At 41.5% G+C, this 23,463-nt stretch overlaps 1 protein-coding gene across 3 annotated transcripts in view; it reads right to left on the bottom strand.

Annotated features, from left to right (window-relative positions):
* Positions 1-20,646, bottom strand: part of SLC30A10 (solute carrier family 30 member 10) — a 35,437-nt gene extending 14,791 nt beyond the window's left edge. The window contains exon 1 of one of the 3 annotated variants that reach the window (XM_069459667.1): positions 20,196-20,646. In XM_069459667.1, coding sequence (XP_069315768.1) covers positions 20,196-20,646 — 451 coding nt within the window. Of the gene's footprint in view, positions 1-51; positions 756-20,195 lie in introns of those variants that run through there. The other 2 variants (XM_069459666.1, XM_069459668.1) reach the window with 2 other exon arrangements.
* Positions 20,647-23,463: the final 2,817 nt, after the last annotated feature.

Below are 23,463 nucleotides of genomic sequence, written 5' to 3'. Positions count from 1 at the left end.
GGGAGAAGGGAGGGAGGATACAGTGGTCCAAAGGATGCAACCGAAAGGCACCTGCTACGTTTGAGAACACGGTCGCCCCCTTCTCCTGCTTCCTTTCGATCGAGGCCCCCCGGAGGGTCACGGCCGAGTCCCAGCCGGGGGCTGTCGGGGTCGCCGCGCGCCGCCCGTCCTCCGCGCCCTGGAGGCCCCCGAAAGCGCCGTGAGTGTCGCCCTCCGCCAGCTGCTGCTGCTGCTTCAGGCGGCGACGCTGGCAGCGGCCGCAGCAGGCGAACCAGGCGGCGCAGTCCTGGAAGATGAGCAGCCCCACCACGTTGACCGCCAGCCCCAGGGCGCCGACGATGAGCACCAGCTCGGGGTCATCGATGCGCTCGGGCCGGGCCAGGCGCAGCACGGCCTCCACGAAGATGGTGAAGCAGAGCGCGGTGAGGAAGACGGCGTTGCTGAGCGCGCCCACCACCTCGGCGCGGGCGTAGCCGTAGGTGGCCCGGAAGCCCCGGGTGTGGCGCCGGGCGATGTAGCCGGAGCCCAGGCCCACGCACAGCGAGATCAGGTCCGACAGCATGTTGAAGGAGTCGGAGAGCAGCGCGATGGAGTTGCCCAGGTAGCCCGACACCAGCTCGGCCACGAAGAAGGCGACGGTGAGCACGAGCATGAAGAGCAGCCTGCACGTCTTGCCGGAGTAGCGGCCCATCTCCTCCGCAGCCCGGCGCGCCCGGAGCGCAGCGCGGCAGCCGCAACAGGTGGGGGCGCGGCGCGGTGGCCCCGACTCCGCCGAGGCAGGTACCCGCCTCCCGGGCTGCCGGCCGGCCCTTCCCCGGTGCTTTTATAACGCGGAGGCAGAGCGCCCCGAGTCTCGGCGCGTCCAGAGTCTAAAGGAGTGGCTGCAGCGGCGGCCGCATCTGAAGTTGCCTCCCGCGGCCCCTTCCCCCTTCCTCGTGGCCCCGGCCTGACTTGGCAGGTGGCCACGAGCCAATGTCTCTCTTTGCGGGACAGAACTGTGCAGACGGGGGAGCTGCGGGGGGAGGGGGGCAGGGGGCGTGTCTGGACGTCAATCCTCGCCTACACCACTCATGCGTGCAGAGGGGGGATCCACTCAATGACCCCCGCTTCTCCAGAACCCCTGGGTCGCCAGTGTCCTTCCTGTTGACTCAGTGATAAGGATTTCGACTGCTGTGGGTGTGTTAGCCGTGGTGGACAAGAACACCTTTGCGTACGTGCCCAGAAGCAGCTTGCAGTACAGATTCCATATTAACCCGGCGTACAGCCCGGGAGCACTAACGTGGGCCAACCCTGGCCTTAAGGGTGCTTCCTGCTTTGCTTTTTGTTACCTGTGAGCTCATTCCTCACTCAGCCCCCACCCTCATTCCACTACCGCCTATGGTAAAGTTATTTTGTCTTCTCGTCCTCCCCACAGCTGTGATAAGGGGTGTCTGGGCGTTCCCATCGCCCCCTCAGGACACAGTACGGGCCCTGTTCCCTTTCAGGATCTGCAGTCAAGACCTCATTCCTCAGTGACCCTCAGGCAGCCCTCAGGGGACAACAGGTCACACTGCTGTTAGCATGGCCGTGCCCCACCCTGACCCCCGCCCCCTCCCACTCTGATCTACTCTGGTAGACACAAGTCCCTTGGCCACCAGAGAAGCCAGGGCTGGCATCCCCCTGTGTACGTGTCTCATTCTCCATTGGAGAGAACATTCTACTTGCCTCCATGTGTCCCTGACTGTATGACCTGGCGCTTTTAGTTCAATGGACTTATCTACACGAAGGTCTATTCCAAATAAAGATTCTTCTGTTTACAGCAGGCTCTGTTCCAAGTAAAAGTTATCCAGAAGGGAACTGTCCCCAGACACTGGGAGAAGCTGAGGAACGGATCCTCGACCCTCGAAGAAGGGTGTTTGCCCTTGGACAGCTCAGGGAAGGGTGGTGGGGAGGCTCACAGGTTTCTTTATGGGTTGGTTGGTTTGTTTTTATACTCCGGTCTCATTTCACAAAGGATTTGAAGGTGAAGCCTGCTAATCTCTATTCTCCCTCCCCGACGGAATTCCAACCCCTGAACTTTAACCATTCCTGAAAAATACACATCTGTTTTTGGCTTGGAAATGAATAAAAATGTCTCGCTCCAAGAAAAGCCACAGAATCCATTAGGATACGTTCTAACTTCTAGCCCAATGCATGGTTTTAGCCCTTCAAAACATAACCTTGCCTTTTAACGATCCCCGAGGGTCCTTAAGAATCATGCTAATGCATACTTCATCTGAGCGGCCCACCAGATGAGCCTCCAAAGTCGGAGACCTTATTAAATAACCCTACACTGAGAACTCGAGGAAATTGATGTCAAATATTCTCCAAAAATTGATATAAAAATAATAATGTAGAAGTAAAAGAGTATAGACTGACAAAAGTTTTGAAGCTGTGTGGCCTTGGACAAGTTGCTTAATCGTCTGGGCCTTTTTCCCTACTGTAAAATGGGAACAATAATAGTATACTGAGGATTAAAAGAGTTAATATGTGTGAAGTATTATATAACAGTACCTGGTACACATTAACAGTAAGCACTCAATAAATGTTAGCTGTTACTGTTGTCATTAGTATTATCTAATAGTGCTACAGCACAAGTGTAATAAATTTACTGCTGAGCAACAGACGACACACTGTAATACACAAAAGAGATATACTAGAGTACTGTACCCTTTCCAGTTTCTAGCCTATACTGTCTTCCAACTGAAACCTCTGAAACATTGAACATGACAGCAAGCAAAGCAGTCAATATAAGTGAGCGAGGCCTTTTGGAACTCGCTGGACAGGGCTAAAGCATTCCTTGCTAGTTGCAGTTGCATTTCTTTGTCATTTATGGCAGAAAGCAAAACCTGAAATCAGCAGAAATATATCATTTGAGCAGATTGCCTAGTCATTCTCCTAACCAAAGGTAGATAAGAATTGTGTCACTGCCCCAGGAGTGCAGTCAATGGGACTAGAAAAGCGGTGGCTGAGGATACAAGGGAGGCAGCTGCAATGGTCTGAGTCACCCTGCTGGGGCCAGGTTCCTAACTTTAAGAAAGGATAAATGTTGCCACACAGTGTCAACAAATGCACTACAGAAAAATATTTTAACAAGGACTATACACGCACACACACTGTATATATAATCTAAGTTAACTGACAGAAATGCAGTCTGCATTTGAACTTTACAGTAATTTATGAGGTTTCAAGAGCTTTAGTTTAATGAGCTCCTTCTTTACCCAGCCCTGTGCAGGGCAATTCATAGGGATTATCTCATTTCATCCTCACAATAGACCCATAAAATAAATACTATTTTATAGATGAAGAATCTGAAGCCTAGAGATTGTAAGTAGATTGCCTGAGATCACACAATCTGTAAATGTTAAGTCAAGATCTGAAGTAGGCATCAAACTCTAGAGCTTACACCCTCCACCCCCAGAGTATACTAATGTGATTACTTTAGCACTTCTTTTGTTCTAAACAAATGAAAGGATTTTTTTAAAGTTCACTTTTTATTGGCGCAAAACTTGATGTGCCACAAGTCGTAAATTCGGAGATTATGACACTAAAAATTCTTTCTGTACTGATATTTGACTCAGAAATTAACTTTTTTTTTTTTTTTTTTAGAAATTAAAAAATTATCTCTTTTCATTTTTATGTTGTAGTTCTACTTGACAAAAGATGGTGTTCCCTTGAGGGAGAGAACAGACATTTTGTCTAAAGCCCCCAATTACTCAAAACAAGAGGTGGCTCTTTTTCCCATAGGTACAGCCTCTAGACCTTAAATACATCATCAAGTGATGGGCACTTCTCACTATTAGGCCAGCTCCAAACACGCAGAACATAAAATAATGTGACGACTTTACAAAAGGGAATCTCTTCTCCAGGTAGCTTAGGAATTTTGTGTCCAAAGTCAGTTCTTCATTGGTGAATTTATATAATGTGTACATTTGGAACACTTCGGCTGTACAAAGGTATTTTTGGACCCCAAAAGTATGCATTTCACCCTTCCAGTTTTTCAGAACATATTAAACTTAAGAGACTCTTGACTTTAGATGATCATTCTTGTTTTTAATCATAAAGGCACGAGATATGAAAAAGATTAAAATAGAGATACTGCTCAACACTAGCTTGAATGGGCTGTTAATAAGGGAGAAACACTCAGCAACGTAGGGTGCTGCAGCCCACCTAGAAACGAAGCAGCTCTAATATATTATATAATATATTGGCACTGTGCCCATCAGCCTGCAGAGCGTCCTTACCTAAAGTCACCTCCGTGGTTTCTCCCCAATGCCACTTGTTCTTGCAACTAAAGAGTATGTCTGCTCCTGGCGCCAGCCCAGGAAGTGGGAAGAATACAAGCCCCGTCGTAACATCCAATGATACAACCTACTTCTGGAGAAAACACCAGGATTCTAAATAATTTTAATTTTGAGCTCATTTTGATAACACTTGAAAGGCAAAGTCATGTAGCAGTTAATAATTTGAGCTTTAGAGTCAGGCAGACTTGGAACTAAACCCGAGCTCTGCTACCCGCTCGCTACTCTTCGTGTGACTTGGGGCACATTTCTCAACACCTTCTCCTTCCTCATCTGTGAAATAAGGATAATAATAGTGTCTACCTCATGGGGCTGTCATGAGACTTAAGTGAGAAAACATGGAAATTGCTGAGTGTGGTGCCAGGTTCATCAGAAAGGCTCCGTAAGTGTTAATGAAAAGTAACCACCACCTTGAGTTTCAAATCCAAGTTTAGGGAGGGAGGGATATTTTTCTTCACCAAAGGAGTCACATAAGGGTTACTTTTGGAGAAAATATATATATTTAAGGATTTGCTCCCAGCTACACTTTAGGAGCAGTGAAATTTATGGAGCCATAGGATAAAACATTTTTAAGTTCCTGCAACTGGAAGAGAAGCATAGTTTGAATGACAATACTTCTACATGTAGAAAACATAAGAACCCAAGTTACCGACTGTTGAGTACCCAGATGTAAAACAATGACAATTTTTATATAACACCACGACGATGCATTTATTTTCCTGAATATATTTCAGAATACATGAAATGTAAGCGATTCTTGACTGGAGGTGACCACTTTTTTTTCCCACGATAGACACATGAGATGTGGAATGATAAAGGCGAGATAGTGGTCACTTCCAATGGGCTGTTGATAAAGGAGAAATTCTTCTTTGGGTTAATAGATTGGTTTGAGAGCAAAGAGGCCAACCACGTTATCCAGGGACAGCTTGTTGTTACAGACACTGTAGCTCTGCTCTGTGTGTTTCTTATCATCTCCAGGTCACAAGGACAGCCCCAGAGACTCTCACTCATGAAGAACGCTGTGCTTGGGCCTTAAAGGGGTCTGAGTAAGTGAAAACAGGAGAATGAAAGGGGTGATGGCTATTAGGAGGAACAGGGAAAAGACAGGCTGAACCGGGAGTTTAAGAAAGACTTCTTACTCAAAGTTCATCATCACCTACTGATACCATCTGGCATCTGATTCTACCTGATTGGTGAATAGTGAGGGGAAAACCAGTTTGGGAACTATTTCCAATTCAAGTGGAAGCAAAAAAGAATTAAAAGTTGCAAGAAAGGGAGAAAAACTCCCCCTTGATGTTGATTCTAGACCTAATGGCTTTAACTGTAAGTTCAATTATATGGTCTTTCACAATTTACAAAAAGATTTCACATGAGTTATTTGATGCCATTAAAAGCAATCCAAACCATCCTTTTCTTGGGGTAGCGCTACTGTCGTAAGAACGAGTAATGAGGGCGATACTGCTCATGCCGATAAAATTTGTGAATAGAAAAATAAATTAAAACATTAAAAAAACAAACAAACAAACAAAATCCGACACAGACAACAAACTTCTTCACTGCTAAGCTCACCTTAATTTATAGACTCTGTAAACAGGAGAAAGATCATTTCCCCAAGAAATTGTGGGAATAATTGTGTGTGCAGGGAAGGGAGGGTTAAAACAAAACCTATTAATAAATGTCTTTAACTTTATCTGCCAAATGCACTGGTTAAATATTCAGGGTTATGTAGTAGAAGGACGTAGGCTTTGGAGCTGTGCAGATCTAAGATCCAATCTTGCCTCTATCAGCTATTAGCAAGTGGGCCAGTCACTAAGCTTCCCTGAGCCTCCGTCCTTATGTCATCTAGATATAAAGGTATCACTCTCTCACACAGCAGTTGTGAGAATCAAGTGAAATAGCATATGCAAAGGGCCTTGCATGGTGCTTTTCGTAGATAATCAACAAATGGTGTCTCCTTCCATTAACTTCTGGCTATCAGCATTCCCAGAACTATTGTTGACTTCTAGTAAACAACCTCATGGAATCTCCTTCACGGTTAGAGTATCCTACTTTTTATAAAATCATGTATATCTCCTTGGCCCAAATAATCTAGTTACCTTCATTAGCTTAGAACTCATCAGCTATTGATTAATAATATATTTCATGAATATAAAATTGATTAATAAATTAGTTTACAAATATAAAAATATTGGAAATAAGTCTTTTTGCAAATCTGAACTCCAAACCTCTCAGTGATCATTGCTATACTTCTTTGTCCATCATGACCTGTCAGTCATGTGACAGCAGAGTAGAAAGAATCAGGGTATCTAAACTGGAGACATAGCATTATTGCCATCACAAAATGAAAGGCGGTGTTGAATATTAAATGAGGTCTGGAGGAGAACTAAGATTCCTTTTTTTTTTTTTTTTTTGAGACAGAGTCTCACTCTGTTGCCCAGGCTAGAGTGAGTGCCATGGCGTCAGCCTAGCTCACAGCAACCTCAAACTCCTGAGCTCAAGGGATCCTCCTGTCTCAGCCTCCCGAGTAGCTGGGACTACAGGCATGCACCACCATGCCCGGCTAATTTTTTCTATATATATTTTTTTAGCTGTCCATATAATTTCTTTCTATTTTTAGTAGAGATGGGGTCTCGCTCTTGCTCAGGCTGGTCTCGAACTCCTGAGCTCAAACGATCCGCCCACCTCGGCCTCCCAGAGTGCTAGGATTACAGGCGTGAGCCACCGCGCCCGGCCGAGAACTAAGATTCTTGATCTCTTGTTCATGTACAGCTTGGAACAGTTACCAAATTTCTGAACCTTAGTTTCCCAGTCTGTAAGATGCAAATAAGAACCTCAAACTACTTAGTGTATGTAGTTGCTTTGAATATCAAGTAAGATAATGAAGATACAAATAGAAAAAGAAAAGGCACTGTCATTGTTGTAATTATGAAGCCACAGACTCAAAATCGACCTGAGTTCTAGAAAGCAAGCATTGTATTTGTAAACACCAGAAGTTTATATGGATCAGCTGAGGTTTTAGATTGCCTGGAACCCCTCCCTGCTTCCTTCTGATGGGATATCCTGTCCCCTTGGATACAGTGGTGGGCATGTAACCTAGGGTGAGCCAATCATAGCTCCTCATCCCCTGGCCACAATGCTTGGTTCAAGAGATGGATACTTTTAAAAAAGGAAGAAAAAGAGAGAGAGAGAGAAACAGAGAGAGAGAGAGAGAGAGATGGGCACTTGACCCAAGATAGGCCAGAGTTTTTCTCTTGGAATTTTCAATATAGATCTAGAAGAGAGAGAGCAGCTCCACTGTTTGCATGGTCACTAAACTGTGAGGATGTGACTTGGACACCCTGGTAATTATGTCTCTTCTTGTTTCCTTCCAACACCCTTCAATCTGCAATAGGAAAGGAAGCAGAGAATCTCTAATGGAATTCAAGTCTCCGGTTCCAACTTGATTATGTGAACCAATTAATTTTCCCATTTTGCTTAGACAACTATCAGTTGGTTTTTGTCACGTGCATCCAGATACCTGATCAATAGTTGGTCAAGAACCTATGTTTATTATGAAAGCCAGGCTCAGTGGCACACGCCTGTAGTACCAGGAACTTTGGGAGGCTCAAGTGGGAGGACTGCTTGAGGCCAAGAGTTCTAGGCTGTAGTATACTATGATCGCACCTGTGAACAGCCACTGCAGTCCAGCCTGGGCAACACAGCAAGACTCTCTGACATGCACAGCCTCCCCAACAATCAACATCTCCCCTCGCCCCCTTGGTTACATTTGTTACATGTGATGAACCTACATTGACACACGGTCATCATCCAAAGTCCATAAGTTACATTAGGGTTCATTCTTGGTGGTATACATTCCATGGGTTTGAAAGTGTATAATGACAAGCATCCACCATTATAGTATTACACAGAGTAGTTTCACCGCCCTAAAAATCCTCTGGGCTCCGCCTATTCATTCAGCCCTCCCCACCCTGAACCCTTGGAAACTACTGATCTTTTTAGTGTTCCCACAGTTTTGCGTTTTCCAGAATATTATATAGTTGCAATCATGTGCAGTATAGATGGCTACACTATTTAAAATTTGATGTAAGCAAAGACCTCAGAACAAACCAAATGCTTTTCTGCAGCATAAATGACACAGAACATTATAAATAAGCCGTCACAGCTCACACGGTCCTGCCCTGAGGATGACATGTCACATTTTCAGAGGAGCAACCTGACGGAAGGGAGCCGTAGCACCACACAGGTGTCCTTCAGACATGCTCACGTATCTTTTCTGATGTTAGCCTCAGAACAAGTAAAAAAGTTAAATATGACTGCATCTTCATTTTAACAGGGAAAACTGACGTTCAGAGAAGTCAATAACTTGCTCAAGGTTTTCCAGCTAGACAGAATGAAATGATATCATGAGCTTCAGAGCTAAGTCGACCTGGATTTGAATACTGACTGTTAGACCCGCATGACTTGGACAATCGCAATAGTTTCTCTCATGCATATAAAACATCTTAAGTGTTGATCTTCTGGAGCGTATTTAAAAATCATTACTCTGAGAGGTTCTCATAGGACTACTTCATTCTTTTTATCTGCTGATGGTATTTCATAATAGAGATATACATAGATTAAGAAGCCCCCATATCTACTGATGCATATTTAGCATTCTTTTTTATAAACTTGTGTTTTGTCAATGTTAGCATCATTATTGTGACCATTTATGTGAATACTACTGTAGTAAAACATCCTTGCACATATATCTTTGTTCGCTTTTTGGAGTGGGATGAATTCTTACACATACTGAATCAAAGAGTATGAGCATTTAAAATTATTTATAGCTATTACCAAACTGGTATCCAAAAACATTGTACAAATGTATACTCTTATCAAAAGTGTACGAGATTGTCTTCCTTTTATTGTCCTATTGTTTGCTGCTAGTGTAGAAAAATGTAATTGATCTTTATAGTAACATTCTGTCCCCTGACCTTGTGAAATTTTCTTATTAGCTTTTGTAATTGTTTCATAGGTTTCCCTGTGTACCCTAGGCAAACAATTATATCATCTGCAAATAAAGAGAGTTTTATTTGTTACTTTTATATATTTTTAAAAAAAGTCTGAGAGTTCCATTTCCACAAGGCTTTTGACATCACCAGCCCCCTGAGTTCTTTAAAACTTTTGGGAGGGGTGATGATTTAAATTTATTGAATGATTCCTTCTGATGGCCTCCTCATTAGTATCTGAAACATTTACATTCTGTCCTGTACCTATAATTCTGAAAGTGGTTTAGCCACAGCTCCACATTGAAATCGGTTTAATGCTCATCAACAGTCTTTTCATGCCATGACTTTCCCATTTCTGATCTCATTTTAAGTCACATTTTGGTTGACTGGATGGCATCTAGTGTTTTTTTCAAGAAGAGTTCTTAGGTTTTACGTATGTTTGATAATGTCTTTATGTTGCCTTTTGGAAATGAACTTAGATTAGATGAGTACTAAATTTTTAGATTTGTTTTATTTTATCTCTGAGGACTGTGTAGACATCCATTCCTTGTATCTTGGTATTGCATGTTGCTGTGGAAAAATCGGAATCCAGTCTGATACTGTTTCCCTGTAGACGATGGGCTTTTTCCGCCTGGGTACCATAGTCTTTCTTTATCCTTGATATTCAGAAATGCCTCCAGAACACAGGCATTGATTGTTGCATATCAATTTTTCCCTTTTGATATGCATATTTTTATCTTCATTTGGTTCAGAAAAAAACTTATATCTTTGAATATTTTTTCTGGCATCTTCTGTCTCAGGAAACAGCTAGTACGTATATGCTATATGTCCACTCTTCGTTGTTTACATATGTTGTCTTTCTTCAAGTTGCTTTAAATTCCTGGTCAATTTCTCCAGCCTGTCTCCTGTATCATTGATCATTTTTCACAGTCCTTATTCCATGCCTCACTGCTTCCCATATGGGTTTCATTTCTGTAATGTTTTATTATCTTCCTTTTTTCCCCCCTGAGTTCTGACAATTCCTGTTAATTGTTTTATCTGAAAATTTCTTCTCTTAACCTGGGGTAACTATTATTCTTCCATGTGTTTTTCTTCTGCCTTTTTGCTGGTTCCTTTTGTAACTTTTTCTTTCTGGTATCTCTGTAGAGTTACCATATTGGATCTTTGCTGATCATCATGCAGCTTTGAGTGGGGCGCTTATATCCGAGTCTGCTAGTATGGGAAAGGGTGGGGGGAGTGACCAAAGGTGACTTCACATTAGATCTGTTGTATCAGAACTTCTTTACCAAACATGCTTTTTCCCATTGAGATAAATGAGTCACCCTGGCAGATGGCCTACATGGTTCACATTGGAGCCTCCTAGCTCAGTTTTTTGTTTGTGTTAGGGGGACCTTCCATTTGCCAAGCGTCACATTTCCACGAGGGCACCACCACAGGAGTATCACTCTGGGCCTCTTTCAGCTGCTCCCCTGACTTTTCCCAGAGGAAGGATCACTTCGCTGATTGGCAACCTTGAGCTAAAGAATGGAGCATGCTCAGCTAACCTCTTCTGGGATTTCTTTCTCAGATTTCCCACAGAGACCTGTGGTCCTGGCATATGAGGGGAGCAAACTGGGGCAGGCTCTGCCCTGTGGAGGGAGATCTGGGAGTGGGTGGGTACGTTTAATTCTGGGATGAACTATTAGGAAGCTCTTTGCCACTACACACCCACGCCATGTCCCTCAATATCTGTAATAGAGTTGATATTTTATATTCAACTGTCATCCATACCTTATCTACCAATCACTTCCAAACCTAGGACAGTAAGAAAGGGGCATTAATTTTGAGTCCCTAAAGCCCTAACATATTGGTGAGTCGGCAGGAACCTTGAGAAAGATAAAGATGAGTATCTACAGGCCAAAGTAACCTGTGGAGATTGAGTTTCTAGGAGCCTCTGGTGAGGAGTTTTCAGATTTTATTGTTCCAGGAAGTGTGACCAGGGAGTCTATTGACAAGCAGGTCACAGTGAGTGACTGTTCTTGTAGATATGGAACTGTTTTAACGGGCCTTAGTGAGCTTCGCATAGAATATTTAAGGTTTTATTAGATGGAGCTTCAAAGCAAAACAGTTATTGTGGGGTGCGGGTTTCCCGTGTCCTGAGTGAACAGGTTAAGAAACAAGAGTTAGGATTCTGAGGACAGGCACAGGGAGGACAAGACACACTGGAGGGGATCAAGACAGGACAATGACAGTTTGAGTCCAGGTCTCAGATTAGATTTTTGGTTTAATTGGAAAATGCCTTTTGAGTGAGAGTATCGAACTCAGAGAGGTGAGGGTGGAGAAGATTTGTTTGGACAACAGTTGCTTTTGGCAGCCCCATAAAACGCTGACTTCATTTCTCTCACTGCGATGAGAAAAAGAAATCTGTTTGGAAAACAAATGTGTGACCTAGAAAACAATGACAAAGTAAAAGGAAGAGAGTCCAACAAAAACGCCAGCGTTGCATGTGGTGGACAAGGAAAGGGATCGGCTTAAGCACCCCGTGAATCCCTCACTGAGCCTTCCTGAGAGGAGAAAGAACACACAAGGGGTGGGGGCTGAGGGAACACACCAGAAGCATGTCCCAGACTTTAGAACCAAAAGGCTAAGTAGAATGATAGGCTTGCAGCATTCCAAGGCCGTGGAAAGATAATGTCTGGAGGAGCATAAAGCAGGGGCAACAGGACAAGCTCCTAATGTTCAAAACAGGGCCAGGCGCAGTGGCTCACACCTGTAATCAGCACTTTGGGAGGCCCAAGCAGAAGGAATGTTTGAGGCCAGGAGTTGGAGACCAGCCTGAGCAACACAGTGAGATTCCATTTCTATAAAAACTTTTAAAAATTAGCCAGGCATGGTGGCACATGCCTGTAGTCCTAGCTACTCGGGAGGCTGAAGCAGGAGGATCACTTGAGCCCAGGAGTTCGAGGCTGCAGTGAGCTACGACGATGCCACTGCACTCTGGGAGACAGAATGAGACCCTGTCTCAAAAATACAAAAACAAAACAAAGAAAAGTTTAAAACAGCTTCTGCTCAGAGATCTGCTAAGGCCAAACTTCAGACTGAAACAAATGTGAGAGCGAGAGAGCAGCAGGATTGCAGGATTAGGAAGTAGGATTCACAAGCCTGAGCCGCTCAGTTCTGGAGCTAGAGCAGTGGCAGCCGTGAGTGTAGACAGAGCGTGAAGCAAGGGCTTCGGGTAACAGTGGCATTCAGGAGCTTCTTTCCTTCCCTTCTCCCTTCTTTCCTTCCTTCCTCTCTCATTGTCTTATTCTCTCACTCTCCCATGTCTTTCACATGCTGATTGGGAAGGAAAAGTGCCACAACTCAAATCTGGAGCCTACGATGTCATTGCTGCAAATTTCTAAACTCTGCAAGGAGGCAGGGATGTTTTAAATGTCACTTGCGAGGAAAGGATATCATGTGTTTACCAGGTAGGGAAACTGGGTACCCTAATTAACCTGATGTTAGCCTCAGAACAAGTAAAAAAGTTAAATATGACTGTGTCTTCATTTTAACAGGAGAAAACTGAGGTTCAGAGAAGTCAATAACTTGCTTTTATCAAAAATGAAGCTACTATTTTTATTGCTATCTGACTATCTTTTATCCCTTATTTCTCAAGTGGTTCTGAATTTATGGGTGATGTTATTGATTGGCCCCCTGAAGTCCCAACAATGTCCTCAATTGACTGTGGTCAGCATCTGTAGAACTAGTTGCTAGTTCCCCTCTTTTCTCTATTGTGTAACCTCAAGGCAGTTTATTAAGGTAAAGAATTCTACAGAATACGGATGGACCATCTAGCCAGTTCCTCCTTCAAACTGACATCTCTGCTGTTCTTCTGTAAGGAACTAGCCCTTACTTCTCATGGACCTCATTTAAGGATCATTTTTTTTCTTTTTCCTATTGGGCTGATACATTTTTGAGATGTCATGGCAGATGAAGAACAAGTGTGTGTGTGTGTGTGTGTGTGTGTGTGTGTGTACTTTAACAAAAGTTACTTCCTCAAAATTCTCTCAAGACACCTAGTCAGATGTTGAAAATAAATATCAGGATATGGATGGACTATTGGACTATGGAAGACTTTTATTTTCTTTTAAGAGATGAGATCTTGCTCTGTTACTTAGGCTGGAGTGCAGTGGCGTCATCATAGCTCACTGTTACCTTGAACTCCTGGGCTCAAGTGATCCTCCCACCTCAGCCTCCCAAGTAGCTGAGACTATAGGCACACCACACCATGCTCAGCTTAGAAGACACTTTAAGGAGAATGAGTCTCTTCTTCTTGCCCCTCATCAAAAATGATGAAAATTTGATGTATGTCATAATCATCAGAGACAGTTGTCAATAATGTTTTTAAAAAGCCACAATGACTATTGTCTCCAACAAAAGAGGAAGAAAGAGGCAACAAATAATAAATATACTGTCTACATCTTCTGGCCAATAAGAAAACCAAAACAATAAGCTTATTTTCACCCCACCTTTATGGAAAATTAAGCTTCTCCACAAGGAAAGTAGGGATATCATTACTCCATAAATGGGACTGCAGGGAAAGGTTTAAAAGGCAAAGCATCATTTAGCAGAAGACAGGTGTGGTAAAACAAAGTCCGGTTCTAACATTTACTTTGAATTAGCCATAAAACATTTGATGCCTCAGTTTCTTTACCTGCAATTTGGAAACAACTGCCTAGCATATGAGCCACATTTATATTCTTTTAATGAGTGACATATTAAGATTTTATTATCATTAAAGCAATTTAAAGTATATAATTTAAAAAATAGAAGTAATGCCCTTCTACAAAATGCTATCTTGAGCACTTAAAGATGAGGAAGCTTACCTGGGCATCGTAAAATGCAAAAAAAAAAGAGAGATGAGGAAGCTAACATTTACAAGAGCCCTTTGAAAAATAACACATCTTGAAGGTATTATTATTTGTCAAAAGAAAAGCACAGAGAAGCTTTAAAATAGGTGTAATGATACCTGAGATGAGGCTTAAAGTGGTTAAGTATCTTTTCCAGTATCAGATCCAGGGCATGAGGGAAGAAGTTCCAGAACATGTATTTTTTAATTACTGGTCAATGGTTCTGGTTCATCCCACAAGGCATGCTACTAACCTCTCATCAGTAAGACGTGTGTTTTGGAGGGTTTGTAGGAATGGTGATGGATCTGCTTTGATCGTATGTGTGACTAACAATTACAGTAGTGTTGGCCAAGGATAAGGTGGGCTTGTGGTTGTGGAATAGAGCAAGGCACTTGTCTGCAGAGGGATCTTACTAATATTTCATGGATTCCTTGTTTCTTGAGCCCTTGTGCAATCACTATCCACCATCATTACCATTTACCACCATCATTACCGTTTACCACCATCATTACCATTTATTGGGTGTTCAGTGGATGCCAAATGTTGTGTTGAGCACTTTACACACAATATAATTTCATCCTTGCAACATCCTTATGAAACTGGTATTACCCACTTTATAGATGAAGGAACTAAGGTTTAGAAAGTTTAAGTAACTTACTGGCGGTCACTCAGCTACTGGAATTAGAATTCGATTTATGGTGTATTCATTTGCACTTTTTTTTGCCAGATAATTTTTCACTGTCCGTAATTTTTTTTTTGTTGACCAAGTACAGTAAGCAGAGTAGGGTCCTTAATTAAGGGCCTAGCTTCAATGTTTTAATTTCTTTGTATCCTCCTGTTAACTAGCTGTATGGTTATAGACTTGTCACTGAACCTCTGTTTTCTTGTCTGAAAAATGGAAATAGAAAGTATTCTCTCTAGCAATCTTACAAAACATACAGTTCTCCAAATGTATTGATATGATGTTGTAACTATTCTCTCTATATTCTTATTGTGCCTGACGACTCACAGATATCAATAAAAACTTCTTTTTCATTAACATTTAACTCAGGCATTAGACGTAGCAGCCTCTGCACATTAGAAAAAAAGTGGCTGAGAATGAGAAACTGATCTCTTTATCTTCTTTTTTTCTTTTGTTAAATTTGATTTCACAAATGTGAAATAGCACCTATTATTCAATCTTCCTTTAATCTTTCCTCAATGGGTAACAAAAGAGATGAGGGGTTAAAGCAAGTTGTCAGAAACATATAGAAAGAGATGTAAGGGAATTTATCAGGCATCTACTATGGGATAGATAATGTGATCTGTGATATGTGTGTGTGTTCTATCACTGAATACTCATGTGGAAGCTAATTGATCAGAACCCAATGGGGGTGCTTGGAAAACAATGTTCGTGTCAGATATGGCCAAACTGCAAAATAACAGCTTCTGGGAATTAAACATCATCCTTCTTAAAATTATTTAATAATTATTGCAAATTCCCAATCTTTATGATCCTGCCTCTGATCTAGAAAGAGAACTCCAGTAACCTATGCCTAGAAAACCTTCCCTTTTCCAGTTTGAAAAGCTGACTTCGACTGTCCAGTTTCTGATATCTTATTTACTCAGTAGTATTTGCTACCGGGGGAGAGGCAGCAAATTCCCCTTTGCCTCTCCTAAAACTCTCAGAGCCTTGCCTATTTTGTTTGTCTCTGGATAAAATCTGCTCTAAAAGAAAAGGAAATTGACTTGTTTTCAGTGTCTGCAGGTCTGTCTGCGTGAGAAGCCCCCACCAGGCTCTAACAAATTTTCAGTAGGCCCCTGCAAGAGCAACTATCAGCAGTGTGTAAAGTTTGCAACAATGAACTTTGCAGACTGCTGTGCTGTCACTGCCTCTTGCTGGCGGGAGGAACACAGTGCCAGAAGGGTAGTTGTGAGAGAGAGAGAGAAATAGAGAGATAGCAAGCGAGCATGATTTGGAATCAAAATGAAATTAACTTAAGTTCAGAGAAAAGGCATTTTGTTAAAAAAAAAAATTAAAAGTAATAAACGAATATTTCAGATATAAATTTATCATTTATAAATGACATAAATGGCAAGCCTGAACTAGCCTGGACGGAGAAAGATGCAAGACTGGAGCAGAAGCACTCATACTGGAAGAGTGAGCTGCACGAAATGACCTTTAGCTTAAAACAAAGGCTGATGTACAGCAAAGTATCTGTGCCAGCGCAGGTCAGCGCACAGAGAGTTCTAGCAGTCAAATTCTAAAGAAAACTTGGGCCTGAAAAAAATAATTAAAATTCAAACAGAAAAGATAATGTGAAAGTCAAGGAAAATCAAATAAAGTGAAACAAGAAGAGGAAAAAAGGTTAACCAAGCAAATTTAGTCCCTAAGTCTAGAGAAAGAAAGTAGCTGGAGACGCATATTTCCTGGGATCTGGATCTATGTGTTGTTTTCACCCCTTCGCCCTTTCCCCCACTTCCCTCCCCCAAACATATTCTCCCATAGGGCCATCAACATTTTGGACTTTAAACCTATGTTTTTGTTTTCTTTTTCTTTTCTTTTCTTTTCCTTCCTTTCTTTCTTTCTTTCTTTCTTTTTTTTTTTTTTTTTGAGACAGTCTCACTCTGTCTCCCTGGCTAGAGTGCAGTGGTGTCATCATAGTTTACTGCAACCTCAAACCTCAACCTCCTGGGCCCAAGTGATCCTCCTGCTTTAGTCTCCCAAGTAGCTGGGGCTACAGGGTGTGCACCACCTATTCGGCTAATATTTCTATTTTTTTTGTAGAGATGGAGGTCTCACTCTTGCTCAAGCTGATCTCGAACTCCTGGCCTCAAGCAATCCTCCCCCCATGACCTCCCAAAGTGCTGGGATTACAGGAGTGAGCCACTGCACCTGGCCCTGTTTTCTTCTAAATGCCTGTAGTTTTTTTGGTTTTTTTTTACTTTTTTCACTTTGCCTTTCATTTTAGCCAAAAATGCTGGCTCCACCATCACCTGAACTTTCTCATATCTTTTCATGTCAGGGATAGCCTCACATGGGCTAGATCTTGCTCTAAGGCTTCCAGGCTCCCTCAGCTCAGCTCAGTCTTACAGACATTCTTTTCTCCCAGGTTTTTAAAAATTCCTGGTTCTGTATGTCTGATTCTCCAGCATAACTTATTCCATGAATCCCAGGGACGTTTAAAGTCTTAATTAGGTATATAGTCTGTTCTGTTTATATTTAATTTAAAGTTAGTGGTCTTGATTACTTTTTACTTTTCTACGATCTCAAACATCAAATGTAACTGATTCAATTTCTACACCAGACAAGTAAGCAGAACAAGTAAAAGACCTACAGAATCAGAGGAAACTGAAGGCTCGGTAAGTAAAAAGTTCTCCTTAGCTACAAATTCCACAAAAGACGTGATGGACCTACTGGATCTGATCACTAAGCCAGTAGGTAACAGCAGTTGTTTAGTTTATAGGACTTCAAAGTGCTACACCTTAAGGTTCAAGAAGTACAGAAATTCTTTTTCATAGGTTTAGGTTGAATCTTTTGAAGTCAAGAATCTTTTTCCCCATTCATAGATGATAACTGCTATTATCAATTAGTATGAATGGACTAATCACATTTCTTCTGGAAATGTGAGCCAGTTGATACTGGCTTAATGTCAATTTATGAAATTCATCTGACCCCAAAATTTACTCTTTTCTTTAAAATCATTTAGGTGATGGGAAGAATATCAAAATGTATGATTTAGAAAAAATGATAAATACATAACTGGAGACATAAGTGTTAACAAGCTAAGTATCTATCCTAAAATCACTTGAAGGTTTTAAACACTCTAAAATTTCTCATAGAAGAATTTAACAATACTACAGGCTGCCAAAATAATAACGGTAACCTAGAGCATGAATCTTCAAGCATTAACCATATGTGTAAACTACTATCACTATACTTAGTTATTTAAAGTAAAATACTATTTGCTGTTTTATTATTGTCTCAAGTGGAAAAAAAAAAGGAAATAAGAAATAAAGTAGAATACTACATGGCAATCAAACAGTTGAAAAGAAGATAGATACCCTGAAATTAAGCCAATAGAAACCCATATGGTCAGTGTAAATGATTTGTTTTAAGCCTTTTGCTGTTAACTCAGTATAGACATAAACACTGGAAAAGACTGCTTCCTAAACAAGAGCTGAACTAAGATCTATCCAATAATAATTCAATTAGTAAAAACAAGACTATGGTTGTGTACCAATTTTCATGTTGATCAGAATTGGACCATTTGCCTAAATTGTTTTTGTTATATGAAGGTAGATATATCAAGAATAAAGGCAAAATTAGAACTGTTATGGGACAACCGAAAATATAATGGTAAGTACAGTATTGGTGACATTTCCATTGTCAACATTAATCATTTGAAATCACCTCCCTTCCTATAAATGTATACCTAGCAATAATATGTATGTATGCATATGTGTGTGTGTGTGTGTGTGTGTATATATTTGTCTTATATCAGATGTGTGAATTTTATGATCTAGAACCTCAAGTAGTAATTTTCACAAGATGACTGCTATAACTAAGCATAGAGTCTCAAGTTAACAAAGAATTGTTTTTTACAAAAGATGAGGCCCAGAGTGATTCATTAAATCAAATAAAAATCTAGAATCTAGTTTCTTCTTCATTTTTATATTTAGCACATACTAAAGGTGCTCTCATAACACACATTCTACCAATAGGAAAATTAAGACAGAGATAGGATCAAGGACTGGATCCAACTGGCATAATTGATAATGGTAGCAAAGACAAAAGGAATAAAACAAACAATGCAAACTTAGCCTCTGGGGCCCCCAGACTCAGTTATTAATATATAATGGCCCTACTCGTGAGAGAAAACTCATCAGCATCAAATAAGGAAAAATTTGAAATTTCTTAAAATCCACATGAGCTATTAGAATTAAGTGATATCATATTAACGCATAATTCAAAGGCTTGTATTGTGATTTTTTTTCAGAAACAATGATTACTATTTATCAAGTACCTATGAAATGCTAAATATTAATACTTAGCATTGCACAGTCCTTACTACTTCCACATTACAGGAGGGGACGTGGGGGAGATGAAGTAATTTGCCTACTGCCCTGTCCTAGAACCATGACTTGAACCTGTTGATTCGAATCTATTCATGCTACAGGATTCTCTCTAAAAGGAGCACAGAAAATTTCTCTTCCGTAAGAACCCTTTGACATGTATTTTTAAAAATCCCTCTTGTGGCAATAAATTAAAGAAACATGATCTCATCTAATAAAGAAGCATCTTGTAGATTTATTGTTCTCTTCTAAGATTTAATTCAATTTTTTGCCAAATGATCCAATGAGTTTGGTACTCACTCTTAAGCCCCTCCTAAAGATTGACATGTAGTTTTCCTTTTCCTCAGATAGAACAGATGCATACAATAAATAAGTGCAAACATTTCCATTCCAAAAAGAGCTAAGTTTAACTAGACCATCTTCTTTACTTTTTTTTCCCTCTCCATTTTATATAACATTCTTTGAATATATTCCTATAAGTTTATCAGCCTAGCCAATTATCTGGTACTTTGCTGTTTGTGAGTTGGCCATGTAATCTAGTATTTTCAACATATTTCAAGGAGACATTAAAATTCAAACATAGTCATGTCGCACCTGGGTAAACAACAGTGAGTCAAAGGAGACGGCCACATCCACTTTCTTGCAAATTGTTTTCTCAATGGCTACAGTAAGTGCCTTTGCTCCTTCTCTCTCTACCTGTCTGGACAGACTTTTTCATTCCCCGTGAGCAAAATTAAGGAAGACCTCCCAACATCAAAGTGACCCACCTAATGCCACTCTGCTCACAAGGAACTTCAGACTGAAGGCAACTGTTCTTGAGAACGATCTACTGTAAAATCATGGGGATAAGAGGCCGACTCAATGCATGGGGCCTCTCTAGATGGCGCCATCAGAGGCCCCCTAAGATAGCACCTGCCAGCACTCTCACCAGATTGATTATCACTGTCTGAGCAGTTATTTACCTGTTTCTGTGTCTCCCTGGGGCCCGGGTGCCGAGCAGTAACAGCAGTCCAAGAAGATGACATAGTTAAGGATGTTGAAGAACAGGCCAATAATTCCAGCACTGAGAACCAGCACGGGCGCCTCTGTCTTCTGGGGATTAATGTACCTTTTGATGGCTTCGATCAGGATGCTGAACATCAGCGCCACGGCAAAAACGGAGTTGCCAAACGCTCCCACGACGTCCGCCCGCAGAAAGCCGTAGGTGCCCTTCCTGTGCCGTCTTATGTTGCTGGCCCTTACACCAAAGAAACCTATGATCATGGACACAAAGTGGGAAAGCACTGCAAAAGCATCGGAGGCCAAAGACAGGGAGTTACCTACGTAGGCGATCACAAGCTCCATGGCAAAAAGGAGGATGCTAACGACACTCATGAGGAGTAAACGGAAGCTTCTTCCGGAGTATCGCCCCATGGCGGCTCGGTGCCCTGGCAGCTCTTCTTCCTCTGTGAAGGCTGAGCTGGTAGGGGAGCAGTTACAGATGTAGCGATTACAAGTCCTGGATAATCCTCCTCTTCAGCCTTTCAGCGCCTGTCATATTTGGAAATCACTTTTTATAGGCTGCTATAAAGCCATAAAACAGTTTAAAGGGCAATTAAGCCAGGGACGTCAGGTGAGCTGGGATTTATGGAAATGGAAGACACTGGCTTCAGATACGGACATGAGGGATTTTTTGTTTGTGTGTGTTTAATTATAGAAGTCAAGAGCGCCTGTGTCCTTGAACCACAGGGAAGCCCGTAAGAGGCCGTGGCCTTCCAGCTTCCCTGTTCTCTGCACAGTAACAGCTCTGGTGGAGCAGGTCATCTGACGTCGACAGTTACATCTTGTCTACCTGGTGTGCAAATAGTTTTGAATGCCATTTACTGCATGAAACAGGGACTAGTCTAGAGGTCACCAATCCACACAACTACGGTAAGTGAAAAGCCAAAGGTAAAGCTGGGGTGATTTTTCCACTGCTTTGCCCACTGACCCAGAATAAACAAGCACCCTACTTCCAAACTTTCTCCATAAATAGGACAAGAAAAACATTTCTCATGTTCAGAAAAGGTAAAAAAAAAAAAAAAAAAAAACCTTCAAGCTGGAGGAGCTAAAGACATAATCCTGCTTAGTTTCAGGAAGAGAGACAAATGATTTAACTGATGCAAAGAAGTTTTTGGTTTTGTTTCTTAAAATCTTCTCATCTGCCACACACGTATAGGCCTAAAAGCTTATCAGTTCCTGAATATCTAAAACAGCAGTGGCCTCTGTTGTTTTGAGTAGCCTGCCCACTGTCAATCTTTTAAAGAAACATAGATTAATATTATTGTACCCAACCTTTTTTTTTTTTTTTTGCTTTCTGAATCTAAAGTCTGATGGTAAATTTTACACGTCAGCTTGACTGGCCATTTGGTTAATGACACCCAAGACATTCTGGATGCGTCTCGGAAGTTGTTTCTGAATGAAAGTAACATTTGAATCAGTAGACTGGGTTAGGCAGATCGGCCTCCTAAAATCATTTAAGAGCCTGAATAGAACAAAAAAGGCTCCCGAACAGGGACCTCTCCTGCCTGGCTGCCTTCAACCTGGGACATGGGCTTTTTCCTACCTTCGGACTCAGACTGCAACGTGGACTCTTCTGGGTCTCAAACTTATGGGCCTTCGGACTGGAACTACACCATCAGGTCTCTTTCTTGCTGACTCACCACTGATCTTGGGACTTCTCAGCCTTTTAATTACGTGGAACCAATTCCTTATAATAAATCTCTTTTTATGTATATATACTGTTGGTTCTGTTTTTCTGGCGAACCTGGACTCATACGTTGACTTTGACTAAAACCTGACAACTTAGACAGTAGCCCTAATAGTTTCCTTATCTCCAATTCAGTTAATATTGTGACAGTTAGACTTCTAATACAATCAGATTGTGAAAATTATTGCTATAAGACTGTCTCATTCATCCATTCATGCAAAAAATACTTACTGAGTGCCTACATGCCAGGTGGAGTTCTAGGCTCTGGAAGTCCCTGCCCTTGTGGGGCTTATATTCTACGGGGGCCAGAGAGATAATTGACAAAATAAACCATAAGATGTATTGAATGTTAAATGGTAATAAGCATGATGGAAACAAAGCAGGGAAAAGCGAATGTTGGCTTCGGGATGTGTTGTAACTTTAAATAAAGTGGTCAGGGAAGAATTGGCTGAGATGTTCTTTGAGTAAAGACCTGAAGTGGGTAAGAAACTGAGTGATGCAGACATGTGGAGGAAGATCTTTCTAGGCAGAGAGAAGAATGAGCATGAGAAGTTCAAGGGACACCAAAGAGACCAGCAGGGCTGGAGAGGAATAACTGAGGAGATGGGAAATCAGGAATAAAGCCAGAGAGCTGATGGGGAAGGGGAAGGCCACGTGGGGCCCTGAGATGGGAGAATATCGAACCAGAAGAATGAGATCGAATTTGTTTTTTTAAAGAATCACTGGATGTGTTGAGATTACAAGAAAGCAGAGAACAATTAGGAGGCTATTGCAATAATCTAGACAAAAGATTGTGGCTTAGACCAAGTGGAAAGTAGGAACATCCAGGTAGGACTGGCTGCATAATTCACAGGTTCTGCAAAATGAAAATGCAGAATCTCTAGTTCAAAAATTATTAAGAATTTTTAAATGGCATAGCCACTATGGAAAACACTATGGCAGTTTCTCAAAAAATTAAAAATGGAATTGCCATATGGCCCAGCAATTCCCCTTCTGAGTTTATGTCCAAAAGAACTGAAAGCAGGACCCTGAAGAGATGTTTGTACACCCATGTTCATAGCAGCACTATTTACAATAGTTGAGAGGTAGAAGCAACCCAAGTGTTCATCTACAGATCAAAGAATAAACAAATGGAGGATATACATACAACGGAGTATTATTACAAAAAGGAAGGAAATTCCAGTGCATGCTACCACATAAATGAACCTTGAAGGCCTTATGCTAAGTGAAATAAACGGGTCACAAAAAGACAAATACTGTATGAGTCCATTTATAGGAAGTCAGTACAGTCAAATTCAAATTCATAGAAACAGAAGGTAATATCATGGTTGTCAGGGGTTTGGGGAGGGACATGGGACAGTTGTTTAATGGGTACAGAGGTTCAGTTGCAAGATGAAAAAGCTCTGGAAACTGGTTTCCCAATGATGTGAATATACTTAACACTACTGAACTGTACACTTAAAAATGGTTAAGATGGTAAATTTTATGTTATGTGTATTTTA

Source organism: Eulemur rufifrons, chromosome 27 (assembly GCF_041146395.1).
Source record: "Eulemur rufifrons isolate Redbay chromosome 27, OSU_ERuf_1, whole genome shotgun sequence".
NCBI lineage: Eukaryota > Metazoa > Chordata > Mammalia > Primates > Lemuridae > Eulemur > Eulemur rufifrons.
Note: the sequence above shows the minus strand (reverse complement) of the source record. Positions and strands in the feature narration are given on the sequence as shown.